The 23,450-nt window shown below is 43.5% G+C and overlaps 1 protein-coding gene across 10 annotated transcripts in view; it reads right to left on the bottom strand.

Annotated features, from left to right (window-relative positions):
* arhgap44a (Rho GTPase activating protein 44a) overlaps positions 1-23,450 on the bottom strand; it is a 349,392-nt gene that overhangs the window by 104,697 nt on the left and 221,245 nt on the right. For all 10 annotated transcript variants that reach the window (XM_085963457.1, XM_085963451.1, XM_085963454.1 and 7 more), the window contains exons 2-6: positions 14,803-14,842; positions 12,142-12,246; positions 9,601-9,677; positions 6,145-6,256; positions 1,133-1,209 (exon numbers count right to left, since the gene is read on the bottom strand). In XM_085963457.1, the coding sequence (XP_085819583.1) occupies positions 1,133-1,209; positions 6,145-6,256; positions 9,601-9,677; positions 12,142-12,246; positions 14,803-14,842 (411 nt within the window). The remainder of the gene's footprint in view (positions 1-1,132; positions 1,210-6,144; positions 6,257-9,600; positions 9,678-12,141; positions 12,247-14,802; positions 14,843-23,450) is intronic.

Here is a 23,450-nt window from a genome sequence, read left to right as displayed (position 1 = left end):
GCTTCTTCTATATCAGGCCTTCCTGTTCCTTTCCAGCCCTGATCTCTCCGGGAAGGGAGTTCAGGAGCTGGGCTCCGCACTGAGATGCAGTGGCCTTGGGCAGGTAAACACAGCAAAATGACATACATACCCTGATCCCAGCTATCAAATGATCAAAGCATTGAGTCTGTTTCCAGATGTCCATGGGAGAAAGTGAGCTTAACATTCCCCCCATACAGAGGGAAAAGGAAAATGGGTGAGAGAGAGAGTGGGAAGGAGAAGGACAAAAAGACATATGAAGACAGGAGCAAGACAGAAATTAAAAGAGAGAAAAATGTTTGAGAAGCATACAGAAAGATTGGGACGCAGATTGAAGAGAGAGGAGAAGTACTGAAGGAGAGAATAATAGACAGAGGGAGGGAGATAGTCAGAACAATGGTCAGAGACAAACAGATACACTGAGATGTACATAAGAACATATGACAATAACAGGCCCACTGGTCCATCCAGCCTGTTCCATATAACTGTGATGCCTTGTACATGACAATATATACATTCTCCATCCCACTCTCCCCCTGGGAAAGGTGAAAAACCAGATTAAAAACCCAGGCCAATTACAGAGGGGGAAAAGTTAGAAAATTCCTCGTTGATCCCTTGAGGTGATCATAACTAGTCCAGGAGACCACTCTGGTCCTGATAATTCTATGCAGCACCTACCTTTTGTAAGAGGTGATCTCCGCCCCAGCCAGAAACAGGTCCAGCTCTCACTTGAAGGAATGTAGAGAATCAGCGTTCACTGCACAAAGTCGGCAGCCTGTTCCACAGGTCCACTACTCCCTGGGAAAAGAACCACCTCCTAGCATCTAACCTCGTTCTGGCCTATAACTTGAGACTGTGGCCCCTGGTCCTTCCTAACCTATTTAGTTGACTCATGAAAGTATATAGGAGACAGAGGAACAGAGACAGAAGAGCTGAAGACAAACAATAGGACAAAGAAAGGGAAACACAAACGATTAAAGAATGGGAACGAAGGGAGAGTGACTTGTTTTAATGCCTCAGTGAACAATACCACCGGAAAAAGGGTACAGTAGTTTAAATCTCACAAATAAAACTGCCAATGTTAGACTTGAAAAAAAGGAATATTCATGTTTACCGTGTTCTAGCTGAATCCATGTCCAATACTAGTTTTGCTAAATGTTTTCTCTGTTTTTGGATATTAGGAATGTCCACCTAAGGAATAGAAAAAAAATTATTCATTTTCTTTATCTATTCGTAGAAGATCACCTGGCTGAATAAAAGTGGATTCCTATCTTTCAAATTAAGATTCCCATCACATACTATGTGGACGACAGGCAACCTCAACAGTTAAATCATTCAGATAAGAAACCTTCATGTTGCATGTGACTCTCTCCACCATATTGTTTATTTAGTGCACCTGTATGAAACCAGTAACTCAGCTTTACCAGGGAATCTCCATACCCCTGATCTGTGACATACTGACCCAATATTTACAGGGAGGCAGGGAGGGAGCAGGGGAGCGCGGTCAAAACTCGGAAATCCTGGGAAAGCGGTGGTCCTGACAAATTTAGTGGCAAGAACTCATTATTTTTTTAATCATTTGCCGCCCGACAGCCGGCCAGAATGAAAGGCTGGTTGACTGCCGGGCAGGAAAGCCTGGGGTAGAAGGCTGCAGCTGGAGACCATTGAGGGCAGTCCCCGGCACCAGGAAAGATCGGGGGTTGGACTGGCAATTGGGAGGGGGGGGGGCAGCTGGGAGGGACTGTGGGGCAGAAGATTTGTGTGAGGGGCTGGGGTGGGGGCAGAGCACACCTGCTCCCTTTTGGCTCACAAGCAGTGCTATGAAAAGCAATCACCTGCTTAATCCGACTATCCCCATCTCTATTTTGCTGCTGGGATTCAAATTGCTGTTAAATTTGAATCAGGCTCCCGACTGTACTGTGGGAGGCTGATTTCAATATTATAATGAGGTGTCCAGCCTTTCATGAACGGCCACGCAAGCCGCATCCGTAAAAATGGCGGCAGGCGCGTAAGCGGTGGTTTGGGATCGTGTTACCAACGTTTTTATTTTTAACACACCCCTCGGACCCTTTCCTGCCGGTTGTGGGGCGGGCGTTAAAATTACCCCCATTGAGTCTGTGCTTCAATGCACTGTGGCATCATACTGACTGTTTACCAAAAGTTTTACTTCCATAGGATATAAATACAGGAAACTCTTTTTTATCCGGCACCGACGGGACCGGCATGCTGCCGGCTGATCAAAAAGTCCGGATTACAGAGAGGTATACTTACTAAGGTACGAGAGCCCCGTACACGGCCACAGATCCAGGCGTCCCTGTTGCATGACAACAGGTGCAGGAACCCCGGTTACACGGCCACAGATCCAGGCGTCCCTGTTGCATGACAACAGGTGCAGGAACCCCGGTTACACGGCCACAGATCCAGGCGTCCCTGTTGCATGACAACAGGTGCAGGAACCCCGGTTACACGGCCACAGATCCAGGCGTCCCTGTTGCATGACAACAGGTGCAGGAACCCCGGTTACACGGCCACTAATATGAAGTAAAACTTACCTGAACCTACTCCTGAATTTTGCCGGTTAAGAGAGATTTCCTATTATTTAGGTGCTGGTAAAAAGAGAGTTTCCTGTAATTGAATGCTGTTTCTTCTATCTCTTTGTATTTTCCACAGAGTACAAGAGTATTTGTCACAGTTATATGATGGAATTGGTATCTCATTTTTGAAACAGGTCAAGAAAGGTAAAAAGGTAGAATTACTTATTGAGTCAGATATAATTCAAAGTTCACATTAGAAAGGATTCCGCATTGTATAGTCATGATGCCAGATGAGGTAGGGATATTAAGTGACTAGCGCATTCAGTTAGCCTACTGTGCTGGCTTACACAAAAGCCATCAGAATAGCAATTTTCCATCTCATAGACCTCAATTTATCTGGTTCAAAGTGGGCACATCACAGGCTAGATCTTCCTGTCCAGCCTGCTTATAGTGTAATTTTGTAATGACATGACTTTGACTGTTATATTACATTATCACAGTTTATCTAGATACTTCATTGAAAAAGGTGTCAAAAATATTTACACGCTGAGCTGTACACTTTTTATTACAGTACTATACAGATAATTCTCCATCTTGTACACATATATGACAAACTACTAGTAGCTTCCGCCGCAGTTCTACACTGCGGGAATGTTGCTAATTTCCCCCGTGGTGGGTTAGGACTTCCACCTGCCTGAGTGGCCTGGTGCTGACCCAGCAAACCTTTGGTGCTCAGCTTAATTTAAATAACAAAGGCAGGCTCCCGGTGAGTATTGGCACCTCTGGCACTGGAGGCAGGAAGTGGCTGATGCGGCATGATTCCATTGCCTGCAGAGGCCCCATCCCCATCTGCCAACTCAGAATTACAACTTCCACCAATAAGGGAGGTAAGATGCAACGATACATTGAAGTATCTGCTGCGGCCATTTCAAGTTCCTTCAGCATTTTCTATTGCCATCAATGCTGGACACCTGTTGGACAAGTTATATTCAGCATGACTGAAATGGCAATGATTGGAATTATGACATATGACATCACACCTGATTTAAGAACACCCACTCGTATTTGGGTAGGTGCTTCCAGCAGGACCCAACATCCATAAAAATGGGCAGAGATCTGGCGTACTACTCCCTGCTCATTTTGCATCCCCACTCAATGCATTCATTTGAAATGACTTTGTCATCTATTTTAATGGAGGTGTTAATCCACCAAAAATGCCCGTTAAACTAGCAAAGTAATTTGATACGAACGCATTGAGGATTCATAAGGCAATATTACACAGCATCATTTCTGGGCTCTAGATTTTAGCCTCCCGCTGCAAATTGAAAGATAAAGAGACGTATTTCTCAAGTGAATTCCTTCTAATGGGGAAATTATATTCTAATATAGCTTCCACATTCAGAATTATGGAGTTGGATTTTAGACGTTCATCTCCATCTTGCCACCTCTCTCCCTGCTTTCAAAAACTTCCTCAAAGCCCTCCTCTTCAGCTGTGCCTTACGTTTCCCAGCCCAGCCTCTACATCTTTGTCTCCGTCCCCCATGTTAGGTTTCACTGTATCTGTCCCCTCCTCAGAGTAAACTGCTTGGAGCTATCTTCCTCCAAGTGAGGAATGCTATATAAAGGAAAGTTGTTGTTGTTGGGACAGGGCCATATCAATTCCACACACGATGCAGAAAGCCCTGTGGTTCCTTTCCTGGAGTTGAAAACGTTCAGCTACTTCTGCTGCTCTATAGACTCTCTCTGGGTGACCCCGTTTTTGGATTTTACGATCTCAACTAAACTTTAAAGGCTATTTAGTTTTCTTTTGAACCTCAGATCATTTATAACCTTGTGGTGAGCACCGAAGGTCCCAGTGTGACCATCGGTGACAAGAGATGCCTTCGTGCAGCCAATGAAAATTTTAAAGTTAAAATACATAAACCTTGTGCTGGGAACAAATGGAACTAAGAATAGACCTGGCCACAGGCATAAGATTGGGACAAAATGCTCGACAGCAACTTTTTCATGTGCGCAAGAGCAGTGTGACAGAAACTAATCACAATGCAGAGAAAAATGGAGAGACACAGCACGAGAGCAGCACACAGGGCATAGGAAAAAAACAGAACTAAATGTGTGTTTCATCTAAATAAATATTTTGGGAATTAATAGTTTTGTGCTAATTTGGCAGATTCACACTGTCTGATCAGCATCCAGTGCAAGACACTGGGTCTGTCACTGACATCACTGCTGAATATGGAGATTTGAAATGGTGGGAAAGGCATAGAAAATTATACAACATTTCAAATATCTTAAAGTTTAGTTGTGCTTTTTACTGTAGTTATTTTATTGTGTTCCAGTGGCTACTCCACATTAAAAATACTCCCCATACACTAACCATACTAATTCTCATAGGTTCTCAATTCATTTCTTATAGTGAAATCACCTCTGCATGTCAATTTGTCTGGATCCTCTTCCTGTAACTCTGATTGTCTTGGTTCTAACTTGTGCCACAATCTCCTCCACAATCCCCTCAAAATCTGGTGGAATTGCGGGGGAGAATGATGGAAAGCGTGGGTTGTGAGGACTACCAGTTCCTCACTGGCCTGACTGGGAATTACCTCGCACTGCTGATGGCCACTCCTTGTCTGCCTGCAAATGACGGGGTGGGGCGGGGTCTGGGTCTTCAGCAGATTTACCTCCCATTCAGCCTACTTTCCACTACTTCCCAGATCAGCCATGGGGAAGGTGGCAGTCGGCCCCAAGAAGCAGTAGTTATGACCCTGAGTTTCTCCAAATGGAGGGAATCAGGTTTGTAGTGACCTTCCCTCTCTCCATTCCAGCCTCAATTGCATTCTTTTGTAGCCTGGGACTCTGCCTTCATCTACCAAGATGCCAATGTTCCCACCCTAGGGTGCTTCTGCCTCTTTAGCTGCCTGTCTGACTCTTCTGGTGCTGCAGCAGCAGTCCCACTAAAGCACCACTGGGATTTTGCAGTTGGGTAATGACGAGTTCGCCATGCATGCTGGATAAACTCCAACCCAGAAAACTGGGTTGGGAGTCCAGTAATGTCACAGGGACGGGCAAAAGTCCCAATCTGTTGGAACACCACTGCTGAGGGGGCTGATAATCCCGGCCTTGATCTCAGATACACAGAAAACTTAACATTCCGCTTTAATTCAGCTTTCCAGTATTACAAATGAATTTTCACTTATAGCTCTGCATCCAGGCATCCTTCGCTGAATGTACTAGCTAAATGGCCAGAGTACAAACACGTTCTGACAAACAGTCCACATCCAAAAAGGCTAATAAGGTAGAATTTCTGCATGTGTTCTTCCGATCACCCAACGTAACTTTAGCAGAAGATCGGCGGAAGCCCTAGTGGGGGCCGTTTACGCCCTTTCTACAGGATTTCCGTCGAAGTTACGACGGGGGATCAGGGAGAAAGCACTACATAAATTCGACCGCAATCTGACTTTTCTCTTCAAGGATGTTGACTGACCTGCTATGCACGTGCAACATTTTCTGTTTTTATTTCAGATTTTCAGTATTTGCCATACTGTTTATCTAAAGAGTTGCTGGCTGCCCAGGAAAATCTCAGGGTATTTCTTACCTCAGCTAACACAAAGAGTGGTTCTATCACATCGCGTTCTATCTGTAGTTCGAAGAGGATGAGTTCCTGGGCTAGCCTGTCCTCTGTGTCGCCACACATCTTCAGCATCTTCCTGTCGAAAAAGAGGTCACAGGCCATATTATGTACAACTCCTACTGCATAAACAATCATTACAAATATGCCAGGCTATGATGCAATATGTTGTTCTCTTCCTCTCCAGCTTTATTTTTAGCTTTAGAAAAAGCAACAGGAATTCCAATTACAGATTTACAACCTTCCAGAAACAACACAAATATTTTTTGTAGCATGTGTAGGTTTTCATTCCTGTACAAAGGGAGCCACAGGCCACTTGGGAGATTTTCAGTTCGTTTTTTTTTTACCAGATACAATTACAGCATTGTACTCAGCTAAAAGAACAATAATTGACAATACTCTGTGTAGGGAATTGGTATGTTATATAGCTATTAAACTTGCCTGTGGAACTCTCAGCCTGACAGGTTATCTATAGGAACTCTGCTGTACACAAAAGTTTAAACAGTTTTAGCCATCACTTTGTTTGCTGGAACATGGATATTTGTTGCCCATCAGTATTTAAAGAAATATCAGCATCACACAAAATTGTAAGAATGTTATCCTTGTTACAAAGTTTCCCACTGTCGCCCATTATACCAACACATTAAACTGAGAGATCCCAATGTAATAACTCTTAAACAACAAACAACTGAAGACTATGCCAGGCGAGTGAAACGCTCAGGCTCTGATACTCATAATAGAGCCTATGGCCCATTTGTTACTTACTTTTTTCAGATCCGTGGCCCTCAGAGGACTTTGTAGTCCAACTGCTGTGCCTCCATTCACAACCAGCTTGATTTTGCTGGTAGAGGGATTTAGTGTTCCCTCTCTAACAAAATCAGATTGACGGTTCATTTGTCTCATTTGCTGTTCATGGGACTTTGCTATGTGCACATTGGCTGCCATGTTTGCCTATATAACAACACTTCCAAAAGTAATTCATTGGATGTGAAACACGTTGCGATATCCCGAGGAGGCGCTACAGTAATGCTAAGTTCCTTCTTTTGCACTCCAATGACAGGAAGTGATGTTATCGAGAGGTGGGACTGTCACACCGCACCCCAGGGCAAGTCTACAATTTTAACAGAAACCCTTCGCTTGTGCTTTGAACATCAGCCTAACCCTGACTTTTAATAGCATCACTCTGCACAGCAATGTCAAAAAATATTTTGTGTTTTTCCACATATCTATTTTACTCATTAGCAGAAAATCCCTGTGCAAGTTGAGGTACAGGGCAGGTCTAGAAAATAATTTGATCGTACAGGCCTCCTCATGTACACTTTGTGAAAATGTATAAGGGCTGACAGGAGCCTTCAATATGATGAAAATTAGTCCTTACAGCAAGGCCCACAGCTATAGAGACCAAGATCATTTTACTCTTGGCTTGGCATCATTCGCCACATACAGCATAAATCTTCTAGCTTCGTGCAAATATTAACAATGGGGTATTCAGCCACTCCAAGCTTCAGCTAACAGCTTGGCCAAAACTAACAAAATATATCATACTGGGTGGGTCCAACTGAAAGCTGGCCTACAAAATATGCACCAGCTTTGGGTTTTTAACTACCAAGCTTAATATTCAGATGTCTCAACCCAAAATGTATTTTGTTTTTTGTTTGTAAGTACTTTAAGATATTGTGACAGTGTGATACTAACTTGAGCCTTATGCTTAAATTACAGTACATCGCATGTCTGAGACTGTTAGCTGTATAGTGCGACTCACAATCATCGGCACCAGACTTATAGTACATCGCATGTCTGAGACTGTTAGCTGTATAGTGCGACTCACAATCATCGGCACCAGACTTACAGTACATCGCATGTCTGAGACTGTTAGCTGTATAGTGCGACTCACAATCATCGGCACCAGATTAATCCATGAGCTGTAAATTGCAATCTACCAGTCAGGAGGGAGCTCTGCTTCTGGATGGCAAATGTCAAATTTTTTTTTTTAAGCACAGGACAGAGCATTCAAACGCTGGAATCGTTAAAGAAAACCCCCTTCCTTAAGGTTGCAAACTACTCTACAGGACTAATGGATCCCTTGAGCACTTGTTAAACCCAGTTTGACAAAAAACAGCAGTGTCGAGTTCAAATGGCCTCTACAAGGGGATCTCACAGCACGGTGTTCTGGAAATCATTTCACAGCACATCAAAACTAGTAGAATAACTGCACTCTTCAGAGTATTCAGCACGAACAACAATTGACTGGTTCGGCTTGATTCTTCTTTTATTGTTCTTTCACTTTTGGTCATAAATTAAAGGGTTGACTGTGATGAAGGAAAGGTTTCTTCACTGTAGCCATGGAAAGTATGGTGCGTGTACATAGAAATGCAATGTGACTCCAGTTATACTACCCAACAGGCACAACATCAAAAACTCAACAAGATGTTATTCTCTATACAATACAATGTAATCAAGTTGGTTTTCAGAGTCTCGGCTGATAGTAAGATACCTCGCCATCGGCTAGGACTTGGAAAATTAAGGCTAAGATATAGAGATCCAAGCATGAAGCTTTAAAGGCAAACTTGCATATTTAATGGAATGAAACTGAAAGAGCCAAGTGGTAATTTATGCATGGCATTTAATAAATGTGTAGATTCAACTGAGTCAGAAGCCCAAGCTGCTAAATGTGATTATTTATTGTGAAAATATATTTTTAATCAAGTACTTATATCCTACTTTGTATGGTTTTTCATGGTACATAACAATGGTAAGAGCATGAGAGATATTTAAGATACTTATATCAGCATAACTCTTGTAATACAAGTTAATTGAGTTTGATGGAACAAACCTTTTTAAAAAAAAGAAAGGACTTGAGCAGTTTTAGAGTAATTTCCTAAATCTAGCGTAAGTTTAGTCACCCACTTGTTACATGGAGATGTTGCAAATATAAGTTAACAGGACAAAAATGGTCTTTCAGCCCATACAGCTCAGTCAGTCATCCAGCTCGTGTCCCAGAACGCAATCAGACCATATTTTATTTTTTTCCTATCCCAAATTCTCACCTTTACATTTACTGCTGAACCAGGATTTAATCTAGTTAGCACCTGAATGTTTAAATTGAGGCAGTGTTTACTGCACTGGAGCTGATAAAATCTGAGCTATAATATGCTGTGCAATTTTCAGTAGGCATCATCTTTGCGACACACTGACCACTACTCATAAATCAATTTTAAAAACTAAATTAATTATGAACCAATTTGGTCACATTATATTTCCAGTGATGAGGAACACACACTAATACAGGAGTATCCCATCTTCCCTCATCGAAATATAATCATCATGTATTAACTGATATGTAGAATAGGATTAAGCACATAGAGCACTGTGATCAATTGCATAGAATCTCCAACATCAAAAACAAGTATTTTAAAGCCTTACCCTAGCAAAGAATCTTCACCCAGGATAGTAGAACCTTCCACTAAACACTGTGCTAATGTTGTTAATGGTAGCTTTTTCTGTGGAGAAGACCAACATGATTTACAGTCAGATCTTGGTTATGAATACTATAAAACACGCTACCAATACAAGAAAAATCTATAGCGTGTGTGCTGTGAGGAGGATGCAGAGAAACTCCAGTATGATTTGGACAGCTTGGGTGATTGGGCAGATGCATGCAGATGCAGTATAATGTGGATAAATGCGAGGTTATCCACTTTGGTGGCAAAAACAGGAAGGCAGGTTATTATCTGAACGGCAATAGATTGGGAGAAGGGGAAGTGCAACGAGACCTGGGTGTCCTTGTGCACCGGTCGCTGAAGCTAAGCATGCAGGTGCAGCAGGCGGTTAAGAAGGCAAATGGTATGTTAGCCTTCATAGCGAGAGGATTCGAGTACAGGAGCAAGGATGTCTTGCTACAGTTGTACAGGGCCTTGGTGAGACCACACCTTGAGTATTGTGTGCAGTTTTGGTCGCCTTATCTGAGGAAGGATGTTCTTGCCATGGAGGGAGTGCAGCGAAGATTCACCAGACTGATACCTAGGATGGCAGGAATGATGTATGAGGAGAGATTGGGTCGATTGGGCTTGTATTCACTAGAGTTTAGAAGAATGAGAGGGGATCTCATTGAAACTTATAAAATTCTAACAGGACTAGACAGACTAGATGCAGGAAGGATGTTCCCAATGGCGGGGGAGTCCAGAACCAGGGGTCACAGTCTAAGGATAAGGGGTAAGCCATTTAGGACAGAGATGAGGAGGAATTTCTTCACCCAGAGAGTGGGGAACCTGTGGAATTCTCTACCACACAAGGCAGTTGAGGACAATTCATTTAATATATTCAAGAAGGAGTTGGATATATTTCTTAAGGTTAAAGGGATCAACGGATATGGGGGAAAGCAGTGACAGGGTACTGAATTTGGATGATCAGCCATGATCTCATTAAATGGCGGAGCAGGCTCGAGGGGCCGAATAGCCTACTCCTGCTCCTATCTTCTATGTTTCTATACTAGCCGATTCTCCATGTCATTCCTCATAGGCAGACTGGGGTCAGGATCACAGTTTGTGATGTTTACTTGCTAAGTTGCAGCTCTGTTTAGCCTGACCTGTCCCTTTTGAGACACAGGTCAAATACTCCCCCGTGAGGAAGTGATGTGAATAGGCGCACCTCGAGGTCAATTCGAAGTTCATTGTTGAGGGGAGGTTCTGCAGATTGGCAGCTCTCTCCGGCTCCTGTCCTTGAGGACAGACCAAGTCATCAAAGTCAGAAAAACCAGCAGGAAATGGTTTCCTTTCTCTCTCTTTTTCATACTTTTGAAAAGTTGAAGTGTAGTTTGTTAATTGTGATGCACATGTCCAAGGTGTGAAACTTTTACACGTATAGATGTATGCCAAGAGGCAAAAGTATGAAGATATTATGTACTTCACAGTAAACCAGCTCAATGCCACCAGTTTTCCATTACAGAATCAACAAATGCAATACCAGTGAGTCTGTTAGGGGGAGAAAGAGTTCCTTGGTTTGCTATTGTACCAAAATTCTAAATGCATTCTTCGTAAACATGTTTACAATTTTGCTACAAATACCATACAAAAAAAATTGCCCTCATTATCTGGTCTTGAACTAATGGGCTACAAATTGCTTCTTAAATGTGAGAATTGATTGCATACAGGTATTCCAGTAAAATGGTGATTTTTAAACAACAGAAAATACAGCAGATGCTGGAAATCTAAAACAGATAAGGCTGAAAATACACAGCAGATCAATCATAATTTGTGGAGATAACAACAGAAAATGCTGGAAAAACTCAGCTGAAGGATTTTGACCTGAAACGTTGACTCTATTTCTCTCTCCACGGATGTTGCCTGGCCTGCTGAGTTTTTCCAGCATTTTCTGTTGTTATTTCGGATTTCCAGCATCCGCAGTATTTTGCTATCGTACATCATTTGTGGAGAGCCCAGCAAGTCAGTGTTTCAGGAGAGTACACTTCTTCAAAACGCAGGCGTTTTAAATGTACGCTCATCGCTCTATGGCATAGAGTTCCAACACATTGGGGGTAATTTGCACTTTGGGTGATGGTGTAAAACAAGCGTTATTGGATCGACCACCTGTTTATACATCGCTCCCCATTTTTTCCCCCGTTGTTTTCAATAGAAAGAAAAATCGGGCGAGGTGTATAATGGGTGGCCCAACCGATATTATCAAAAGTTACTCCCACTGGGTTACAGAAATACACTTCTTATAAGCGAACCATCTTCATCAGGAACCTCCTTTTGTTTGGGAATATGACCCACGCACAAATGATGCAACAACATGCAGTGATACATTGTGGGACACTCAGGTCTTCAAACAAATGAAGGAAGGTTTGCCAAAGACTTTTCAGATGAAATCTTTAATGCATCTACATCGTTTAACAGCTAATTTGTCAAATGCTGGTTCAGACGGCCAGCCGACTATATCAGTGGACAATAATGAATGAAAACGTACGGATCGTTTGTCGGCGTCCACACCTTGTTGTCCCTGGAGACATGCTGTGAGCTTTTTGTGAGTGCTGTGAGAGACTTGTTTTACCAGCTCCAGTCGTTTCTCTACCTGTTCGGCGAAACAAAGTTATTATTATTGTGGCTGCCATAAATATAATTTAAGATCACTTTTGATGAGGTTCTTAAAAATGCGAATGGATTTCAATCTTCTGCGAGTGGTTCATATTAAACCTTGAAGTACATTAAATTAAATCTGCAAAATTGTTTTTTGGAGGAAGTTTTACGGCTTACTTCAAAAACTTGGCAGTATTTCATAACAATTGACCGACAGGCAGATTTCCCTGGAATTGTGCAGAATGTCACGGTCATAATCTGCAGCAAGGACAATCAAATCCTGCAACATGAGCATGTAAATCCTGCAGCAAGTCTCTCCAGAAACATTGAACCCTTTCTAAACCCTAATAATGACGTGACCTAAAACAGCTCATTACAAACGGTGCACCTCCCAGACATTATTCTTTCTTGAATGACCAGTAAGGATTCAATTGAAGACACTACTATCCACTATATTTTCATTGTGAAGTATTTACAGAAAGAGTTGCCACTGAAGATCTGAGGGGGGTGGAAATTCGGACTCAATTTTTCGCCCGAAATGTCTCCCCTGACTTTTCACCTCGTCAGGTGAAACCATTTGGAGTTAAAGGCCAGTTAGGTAGGTGCCAAGCAGCAGTTAACTAACTGGTGCCTTTTTTGTTTAAAGTCCCAATATTTGCAGCATTGCATCTTCCAGTAGGGTGAGCAAAGCAATCGGCAAAATGCGCCCAGAACGCACTGGACACTGCGTCGGTTTAGTCGCGGTGAAGTTACGCTCAGGTTTCCACGCAAACTCATTAACATAAGCCCGAATGTAAAATCTCCCCTGAATCAACGCTATCAAGCAACGCAATCAATTGGAAAAGGGCAACCTCCAGCGTCACAAAGAGGAGTGGGATGGCCGGGAAATGAGCCATTCTTCAGCTGACTTGATTTAATGCTTTTTGGTATTACTTTTTAATTGGCTTCAATTGACTGCTTTGATCTGCCCTTGGTTCATGAGGCCTGTTGACCTGTGACATGTGTGTCCTGCTCTGCTGTAATTGACTGAAAGATTGCGAATACTCCAGCATAAAGTGGTTGTGGGCGCAATTCAGTTCCGTTTAAAATTCTGCTATCTTTAGCGCTATCTCATTTGATTGCACCCCGGTTACACGGATATCTGAATGGAAATCATGTGGAAACTCCACGCCCATGTGCTCAACTTACCATACATTAAACAAACTAGGAGATACATGTTAAATGGCAAAATCGTGACACTGCTTTTACAATATTAGGAGATACTGTTTGTTGACACTGGCCTTTTACATATTTAGAACTGGAGGACATCAGGGATTCAGGTTGGACTGAAGGTTTCTGCAAAATCATATGATTAAGGAGGTGAAATCAAAGGGTTTAGATAATCGCCATGTGTCCTTCATTTGATTGGCAGCTCCTTAACAAACTGGTTTTACAGATTCTCAGAGACCAGCCTAGCAGGTGCAGGGCGTAAAATGCATGGGGATTAATAAACTGGAAATTAAAGGGAATTAGATAATCCTTCAGATTCAGGGCATTAGATAGTGGTTTTAATATAATTATAATGTCTTGGTGGGAGAAGAATGGTGGAGGAGAAATTCTGCAGTGGTTTCTGTGACCACAGAATCACACACTAATAATTTGTTTTTGGTCAGCTGGGTGTTTGACGTGTTTAAAAGTCCCTAAACCAAGCAACTGGGAGATCCATATAGGTAGAGTTTCTGTTTCTCCAATATGGAGTGCTATCTCTCTCCTCATAAGGACCACCCTACTTACCTATGTCCAGAAAGCTTAGATGCAGGTGTCTAAGGCTTAGGGAACCCCAGGTGTGCTCAGAAATATGTCTCGAGTTAAACAAGCTAAACCTGACAAGCACAGTAGGTTTCCTGTTGCTTGTTCAGCTAGGACTACCCCACACATTAGGGTGTTGGCTTACAGGGTTATCTAGGGTTGAGTGGGAAGAAATTCAACTCCATGTCACTACCAATGAACCAGGCTAGCTGGTCAATCATCAATAGTGCCCTGGAGTGTTGCTGATCTGCTTGGCTCAAGTATCAGATAGTCTGTTGTAGATGTTTAACTCAGTTACTGTCACAGGAGGCTTAAATTTGGTGTTCTGAATTACTGAATCTTTGGTTATTTTTTAGCAAGTAGGAAGATGAAGAGTAATAAAAATTAAAATTAAAATCACGGGAAAGTGAAAATCAGATCAGGACCAGAATGATCCAAGTTGAGAGCTGGGGAGGAGTGCTTGACATTGAGGGAGGGAGGGAGGGAGTGGGAGGGGAGGAGGGGGGGTTTGAAGCTGAAGTGAGTCAAAATAGGAGCTTCAGAGTTGATATTTCAACTTCAAACACAAACAGAATGAACCACTTTGAAACTCTTGGCCTGTATTGCAAAATTTGCCTTGTACAATTAACCTTAGGCATTATTTAAAAAAAAACAAAAGTACACAAAAGGTGAAATTAGTTAAGAAATAGATTTTGTAAACTCGAGAATAAACAGAACAAAAAGGATTATGGCTCATTAAACAATGTTGAGAAACAAATATTACCTGCAGCAGATCTTCATTTAATACCTCTGTCTTTTCAGCTCTACAACAGAGAAAGGAATTGTGTCAAGATAGATTCTGGCCGGTCAGAACAAACATACAAACAAGTTTGAACTCAACCTTTACACAGCTTAAGCCACTATGTAAATACTGTGGTAAAGTAACATTCATATTGCACGGATATGAAATACTTGTGTCACATTTATCTACCACAATAGTTATCTCTGAGAATGACTGCATTGGTTACAAAAACAGATTCAAAATTGAGTGCTTTGATCAGAACAACCCACACAAGCTTAAAGAGAAAGTTTCACTGTTAAAGCCTCCTTGAAATACCAGTTACAATGAATTATGTTTAGCATTAACAGTACTTTCTTTTGATCTGTCTACTTATGTTTTCTTTTTTTTAAACTGCTGAGCGCTGGTGACATTGATACAGTACAAGCAGTTTGGAAGGGTTACTGAGCTTGATATTGTGAGGGAGCTGAATTAAAACAGATACTTGATGCTGAATCATCCTAGGCTGTATCCATATTTAAAATTCAGCTCTCTCACAAACTGCCTCAATAACTCCTTCAAGCCAGAACTCCCTGATGATGCCATCGGTGCTTGCTGTTTTAAAAAAAATACATCAGCAGAAATAAAATTAATGATAGATCTCAGTGTTCATTTTAATTCTTTATCGTTTTTATTTCTCAAACTCCTGATGGTGGGAGACTATTTTAAGGAAAATCATAAGATTTAGATCATTCATGTTCTATTTCTGTATTGTACTGAATGTGTCGCAGCCATAAAACTACATTTAATTTTTAGCATTTTTTTCTCTCATCGCTATTTGACAAATACGAGCGTGATATTTCCTAAAAGTGAACTCTCTGACCTTGGTGAACAGATCCTCCAAACACCCAACATTCTTTTGTAATAATTTAATTTGTACAACACAGATATAAAAATATTATTACAATTATGTTCTGTGCACAGTTTCACAACACACTACAAAATAGCAAGGTTAGCATAAGTGTGCTGAACCCAAAATGGCTACTTTTGCAAATTCTGTAACATCTGCTCTGGGTTTGTCCTTGAGTTAACTGACCCGTGGCAATGCAGCATTATTAACACTACCTGCTGAGATATTTTATAATGAGAATGCACACGGACCAACACATGGAAAGAGAGACTGCTATCTATGGCAATGAAGTAAAATGACAAGATTTCTCGGCTAATTATAAGCGTCCCGTATTCTTGCCCTACATAACATGAAACATTGATTCTCAAGACTTTGCAGTTTCCAAAAAGTGAAGAGGTTCAACACCTCAGTTTTTTCTTCATCATCTTGTAGATGCTTCCTAGATAATGAATGAATTCAAGGAACCGGATGAGATACTGGATTCTTGAAAAGTCGGCATGCAGAACCTCATCCCGCGACCCGTTGAGACGAGAATATGGCACATTGCTGCTGTCTTCATTGAACAGCTGCATCTTGAAACGAGACATTATCGTCTGGAGCGACTTACAGGTTCAAATTGAAATATTACTTAAAACTGGAAGGTTTTTTTCGGATGCCCGAGATTGTATCTACAGTACAAAAAAGAAACGGACCCAGCCTGTCTGCAGACTGGCCAGATTGCTGAGTCAGTGACTTGCTGCAGTCTTTTTGAACGTGCGCTGCCTCATTGATTCGCAGCTCCATCCCACAATACCCTGTAATATGCAGAGCATCCTTTGGGTCAAATGCGATTTGGACTGTGCCAAGAAAGAAAAAACTGGCTCGGACATATATATACACTAAAATGACCCGAGAAGATTTAACCCATGGCTGACTGCCTTTTTGAATATCACTCATAGTAGGTCCATGTGGAATACTGCCAACTATTTTGCACCTAACAACAGACAAATGTGTTTTTACTGCACAAAATATCTTCAAAAAATACTTGACAAAGCACATTAATCACCTTTAGGTGTAGTAGTTATTCTTTGAATGAAGATTGTCCTCTATCAACCATAGTTAAACTAAGATACCCAATCAAGAAAAAGCACACTGTCCTTCACTAATCTTTTCAGCACTACACAAGTGACGCTCCTTACTGCATCAAGAAGAATGTCTCCTTGCCAGCCAGTTTTAGTCATTTCAACCAGGTTTTCGACATTTTAGCACCAGATTCTGCGAACAGATATTCTCTGTGAAAAGGGATAAAATCCTTTCTTTCATGCTGAAGGCTTTTTACTGGTCTATCAGATTAACTATTGAAATAACAGTTGTGTTTATTGTAAAATAAAGACATTAGTAACAAGGGATATTATAGTTTAGCATAAATCATTTGAGCATCTTTATATACAGACTCCATTACTCCACTATCACCTCCCCACCACCCCACCTTGTCTTTTCTTTAAATCCCTTCATGGTCTCACCCCTCACAGCTCCATAACCTCCTTCAGCCTTACAAATTCACCCCCACCCAAACTATCTGTTCTTCTGACTCTGGCCTCTTGTGCCGCATTGGTGCCCATGCCATCAGCCACTTAGAACATAAGAAATAGGAGCAGGAGTAGGCCACTCGGCCCTTCAAGCCTTCGAGCCACCTCCGCCATTCAATAAGATCATGGCTGATCTTCTACCTCAACTCCACCTGCCTGCACTATTCCCATATCACTTGTTTCCCTTAGTATCCAAAAATCTATCGATCTCTCGGTCCTATTCTCTTGAATTCCCTCTCCAAACCATTCCATCTCGCCTTGCCACTGTTGTGTCTGTGTATAATAAGACACAGACTGCAGGAGAAACGGTACAACAGGTGTTTACTCAACGTGGCTCACACTGGAACTGCCTGTACTTACAGTATACATGAGCTGTAAAAAGTAGTTCCCCCCTTAAAGGTATATACATTACAATTCCTTCCCTTTTAGATTAACAGTACCATAACACTCATTTAACAATTAAATATCAAACTGATTACAATTAACACTTTTAACATGCAACATCAGCTGAAAATAGTCTATTTATATATTCAGTCTTTGGGGAGGCTTCCTGATCCTTTCTGGATAGCGCCTTTCCCGAGTGTCTTGCTCTTGGTGCGGAGGCGATTCTGGCCCCTTGTCGTCGGTTGGTTCATCAGCTTCCGATGCTACTGTTTCTGGGGTAGATGCGACCTGTACATCGGGTTCATCACCAGGTACGTATGGGCGAGGCATGGGGTTGACTTGTTCCTGTGACTCTAGGATCTGGTCAGCATGGCATCTCACGATGCTCTCCCCAACGTCCACTGTGTACATTAGTGGGCCCTGCCGTGTGCATATCGTTCCTGGCTGCCATTTTTCTGTTCGGTAGTCGCGGGCCAAGACTGGTTGCCCTACATTGAAGCTCCTTGTTGGCTTCTCATGGGTGTGCTGGAATTGCTTACTCTCAACATCTCTTCATACGTTTGGTCTGAGCAAATCCAGGCGAGATCTTAACCTTCGGTTAAAGAACATCATGGCTGGGGCCTGGTTGGTGACTGCATGTGTCGCATTCCGGTAGGCGAACAGGAAATTGTCCACCTTGTGCTGCAGCGGAATGTTGTCATTGTACATAGCCTTTATTGCCTTCGTAAAGGTTTGTACGAACCTCTCAGCCAATCCATTTGTGGCTGGATGATACGGGGCGGATGTGTAATGCCTTACCCCATTCTTTTTCAAGAACCTCCGGAACTCTTCGGACACAAACTGTGGTCCATTGTCGGAGCAAATCTGTTCTGGCAAGCCATTCCTGGCAAAAATGGTCCGTAGGACTGCAATAGTTTTCTCCGTGGTGGTGGAGGACATTTTGATCACCTCAGGCCATTTTGAGTGCACATCCACGGCTATTAAAAACATTGAGTCCATGAATGGACCAGCAAAATCAATATGCACCCGTTGCCATGGAGATGAAGGTGGAAGTCACACCCCCCTCCACATCAATGGGGCTGTGGTGGAAAGGGTGGACAGCTTTAAGTTCCTCGGAGTCCACATCACGGAAGACCTCTCCTGGTCCCTCAATACCTCCTCTCTGGTGAAGAAGGCCCAGCAGCGCCTATATTTCCTAAGGAGGCTGAAGGGATGTAACCTGTCACCCCTGATCCTCTCTAACTTTTACCGCTGCACAACAGAGAGCATCCTGACGAACTGTATCACAGTATGGTATGGCAGCTGTAGCTACTATGACCGGAAAGCCCTGCAGCGGGTAGTCAAAACTGCCCAACGCATTACCAGCACCCGGCTACCGACCATAGAGCACATATACCAGAAACGCTGTTTACGGAGGTCGCGGGCCATCATCAAAGACCCTACCCACCCCAGCCACAGTCTGTTGGCCCTCCTGCCATCTGGGAGACGCTACAGATGCATTCGCACCCGTACGACCAGATTTAGGAACAGCTTCTTTCCCAGGGCTGTCATCCTACTGAACTCCACAAATAAACTCTAAAGCCTGCACATCTGCCAATGCACTTTATTATGGTTATGTTTATGTTAATGTATTACAAGCCAAATGTATGTTGAACGTCCAAATGTCTTAATCTAAATGTACACTCTCGGGAGCCGCAAGCCTACATTTCGTTGTACTGCACTTGTGCACTAACAATGACAATAAAGTTGATTATGATTATGATTATGATTATGAGGGCCACTCCCATGGGTGTAGAGGGGCCTGTGGTGGTGCATTTTGGACTCTCTGGCATCCTGAGCAGCTCTTGGTCAGGTCCTCGATTTGTTTATCGATTCCCGGCCACCACACATAAGCCCTGGCTAGGCTTTTCATTTTTACCCCTCCCAGATGACCCTCATGAAGCTCATTGAGCACTCTATCCCTTAACTTGGGTGGAACTACCACTCGGGATCCACACATCAAGGTCCCCCGGCACACTGACAGCTGTTCTCTCCTTGTCGAGAATGCTGGCAACAGTGAGTCGCCATGTGCTGGCCATCCCTTCACCGTCAAATCATATACCCGAGACAGTGTCGGGTCATTACGGGTTTCCTTTTCGATACAAGCGTTAGTTACCGGTAGGTATTCAACTATAGTCGAATGGAATATTTCGACAGGATCCACTGCTGGTACTTCCTCCGCAGTAGGCAGTGGCAGGCGTGATAGCCCATCAGCATTTCCATGCTGTTTCGTGCCCTTATATTCAATCTCATAGTGGTGCACCCCTAGAAAAAGTGACCATCTTTGTAGTCGTTGCGCAGTCATCACCGGAACGCCCTTCTTCGGATTAAAAATGGAGACAAGAGGCTGGTGATCAGTCAGCAAGGTGAATTTCTGCCCGTGCAGATAGTGGTTGAACTTTTTCACTCCCCACACTAGGCTGAGGGCCTCCCTGTCAATCTGGGTGTAGTTACGCTCGGCTGAGGTTAGTGATCGTGACGCAAAGGCTATTGGCCTCTCTGAGCCGTCCGAGAATTTGTGCGACAGCACCGCTCCAATGCCGTAGGGTGATGCATCACATGCCAACCGAATTGGTAATGCCGGGTTGTAATGGGCCAATACCTCTTTCGATGTGATTAGTGTTTTGCTCTTCTGGAAAGCTCGTCTACATTCGTCACTCCACTTCCATGGCACCCCAGTTTGCAGTAGGGTGTTCAGTGGGTGTAGTATTGTAGACAAATTTGGCAAGAACTTATGGTAGTAGTTTACCAGCCGAGGAACAACCTCAGTTGTGACACATTTTCCGGTGTTGGAGCCTTGACTACTGCCTCAATCTTCTCTGGGGACTTATGTAACCCCTCTTTATCGATAACGTGGCCACAATACGAGATCTGTTTTCTAAAAAACTCGCATTTGGGGCAGTTAGCTTGGAGCCCATATTCCTGCAATCTAGTGAGCACCTGCTCCAGGTTGGCAAGGTGATCACTGTCATTTTCGCCTGTGACCAGGATGTCGTCCAAATAACACTGGGTCCCTGGGATCCCTTGCAGGACTTGTTCCATTGCCCTCTGCCAAATAGCCGGAGCTGATGCTACCCCAAATACCAGCCGTTTGTATTGGTAGAGACCTTTATGGGTGTTGATTGTGAGGTATTTTTTTGATGCTTCTTCTACCTCCATTTGCAGATACGCCTGGGCCAGATCAATCTTAGTGAAGCGTTTCCCTCCAGATAGCGAGGCGAAAATATCTTCAATCCGCGGAAGTGGATATTGTACGGTGTGAAGGACCGGGTTCACTGTTACCTTAAAGTCCCCACAGATGCGAACCTTCCTTGGTTCCCCAGGCGTGCTGCTCAATGACTTTTTCATCACAGGGACGATGGGTGTAGCCCACTCGCTCCAGTCTACCTTGGACAGTACACCTGAACGTTCCAGACTCTCCAGCTCTGCTTCGACGGCTGGGCGGATCGCATAAGGTACCGGTCTGGCCTTAAAAAATTTTGGGCTTGCGTTTTCTTCAATTTTAATCGTCGCTGTCATGCCTTTTACTGTTCCGAGTCCTTGCTGGAACACTTCTTTCGCGTCAGTTAGGATCTTTGACAGTTGCCCAGGTGTGACATCGTCATCCTTTTTGTCAGCCACAGTCAGTGCCTGTATGGAATGCCAATCCAGTTGTATTTTCCGGATCCATTCACGTCCCAGTAATGGTGGTCCTCCATCTTGCAATACATACAGGTCTAGTTTTGGTGTTTCCTTACCGTTATATATAACGGTCACCCTTATTTTTCCTTTGGGGTAGACTTTTTGCCCCGTGTACGTCTTCAAAATAATTTTTGTGTCTCTCAAGGGTATGTGTGAGAATAGCTGCTCGTAGTCCCGTCGGTTTATGACTGTTAGGGCTGATCCTGTGTCCAATTCCATCTTTACCTGGACTCCTGCTAACTTGAGAGTGACCCAAATGGTTCGGTGATCCTCCGTTGTGATCACATTATGTAGTTTCAGACAACTCAGTTCCCTGTTTTTGGAGTCGTTATCACTCTTTTGTTCGTCTGAACTATTCTCCATCATCTTATGTACCTTCTTCTACTTTTCTTTGGTAGGTTTCTTATTGCTGGTTTTCTTTCCCGATCTGCAGACTCGTGCTATGTGTCCTACTTTTCCACACTGTCTGCACACTTTGTCTTTGAACCAGCAATCATTCTGGTCGTGTGTTGTTCTGCCGCAGCGATAGCACTTCTCTGTTCCATATGACATTTCGTTTGTGCCATATTCTTGCGGTCTCTGTTGTATCTCTGCAGCGCCCCATGCTGCTGCTTCATATGATACCGCAATGCTGAAAGCCTTTTCCAGCGTAAGGTCCTTTTCAGATAAAAGCTGTTTCTGGGTTCCTTCACTTTGAAGCCCACACACAAACTTGTCCCTTCAGGTATCTGCCAGTCCCGCTCCAAATTGGCAGTGTTTCGATAGTTTGCACAGTTCTGTTAAATAATCAGCATTGCTTTCATCCTTATGCTGGTTCAGTTTGTGAAACTTGAATCTTTCTGCTATCAGCAGCGGTGTGGCATTTAAATGTTCCTGTAGTATCGTTACTATGTCTTCAAAACTCTTTTCCATTGGCTTCGTTGGGGTTACTAGATTTCATAATAAACTATACGTCTTTGCACCCATTAAATTTAACAATACCGACGCTTTCTTGTCATCTGACACCTCATTTGCCTTGCAGTACACCTCTATTCGTTCGACATATGTAGTCCAATCTTCGACTTCATTGTCAAATGCGGTGATACTGCCACTCTTCGGCATTTTGGGTGTGGTTTAAAATGGCGTCTCCCAATGGCTTAAAATGGCGTCTCCCGTGCTTTCCTTCCTCCCCCGCTGCTGCCAACGCCACTCCCGGCGGTTCTCGTGGCAATGGCGGCGCCCTGTAGGTTTCGCGCGCTTCTCCTGCGCTACTGCCAACGCCGCTCTCGGCGGTCCTCGTGGCAATGGCGGCGCCTCACGTGTTTCTGCGCGTCTCTCTCACCCTCTCTTCGACGCTGCTCGGCCCCTGAACACCGGCTGCGCCCTGTGCGCTCTGCCCTCTCTCTCTCTCCCCCGTCGACGCTGCTCAGCCCTTTGCTGTGCCGCTCGGTCGGGCTCTAGCCCGCCGCTGTCCGGGAAGGGTCTGCGCACTACCTGTTGCCAGCCCGTTTCGCTGGACCACCTCGACTGGAAAGCCAAGCCTGGCTCTCGACAGCCTCCCCCGCAATTCTCGAGTCTCTGCTGGATGACTGGGTGGTTGCCCGTGGTCGACGCCCGAGTCTCTGGCCTTGACCTCCAATCCACTGATCTCCAGGAACGAATCCCCGGGAGGTGATGCAGAGTTGCAGGTAGGTTCGAACTTGCCTTGTCGCCAATGTTGTGTCTGTGTATAATAAGACACAGACTGCAGGAGAAACGGTACAACAGGTGTTTACTCAACGTGGCTCACACTGGAACTGCCTGTACTACAGTATACATGAGCTGTAAAAAGTAGTTCCCCCCTTAAAGGTATATACATTACAGCCACCTCCTCATTCAAGAGCCTCTTTAAAATCTACCTCTGTCCAAGTTTTTCCCCACTCCTCCTGCTCTCCTTTCTTTGGCTTGGCATCCATTTTCCTTACACCTCGATGAAGCGCATTAGGACATTGTTCTACATGAAAGGCACTGTATCAATCCAAGTTGTTATTGTTGTAAAGTATCTCAAGAATAAATAAATATATCTGGAAAACACACTCCTGCATAAAATATGC

Source organism: Somniosus microcephalus, chromosome 21 (genome assembly GCF_052327205.1).
Source record: "Somniosus microcephalus isolate GS21.2 chromosome 21, FLI_Smic_1.0, whole genome shotgun sequence".
NCBI classification, from domain to species: Eukaryota; Metazoa; Chordata; class Chondrichthyes; order Squaliformes; family Somniosidae; genus Somniosus; species Somniosus microcephalus.
This window is presented reverse-complemented; position numbering and strand designations above follow the sequence as displayed.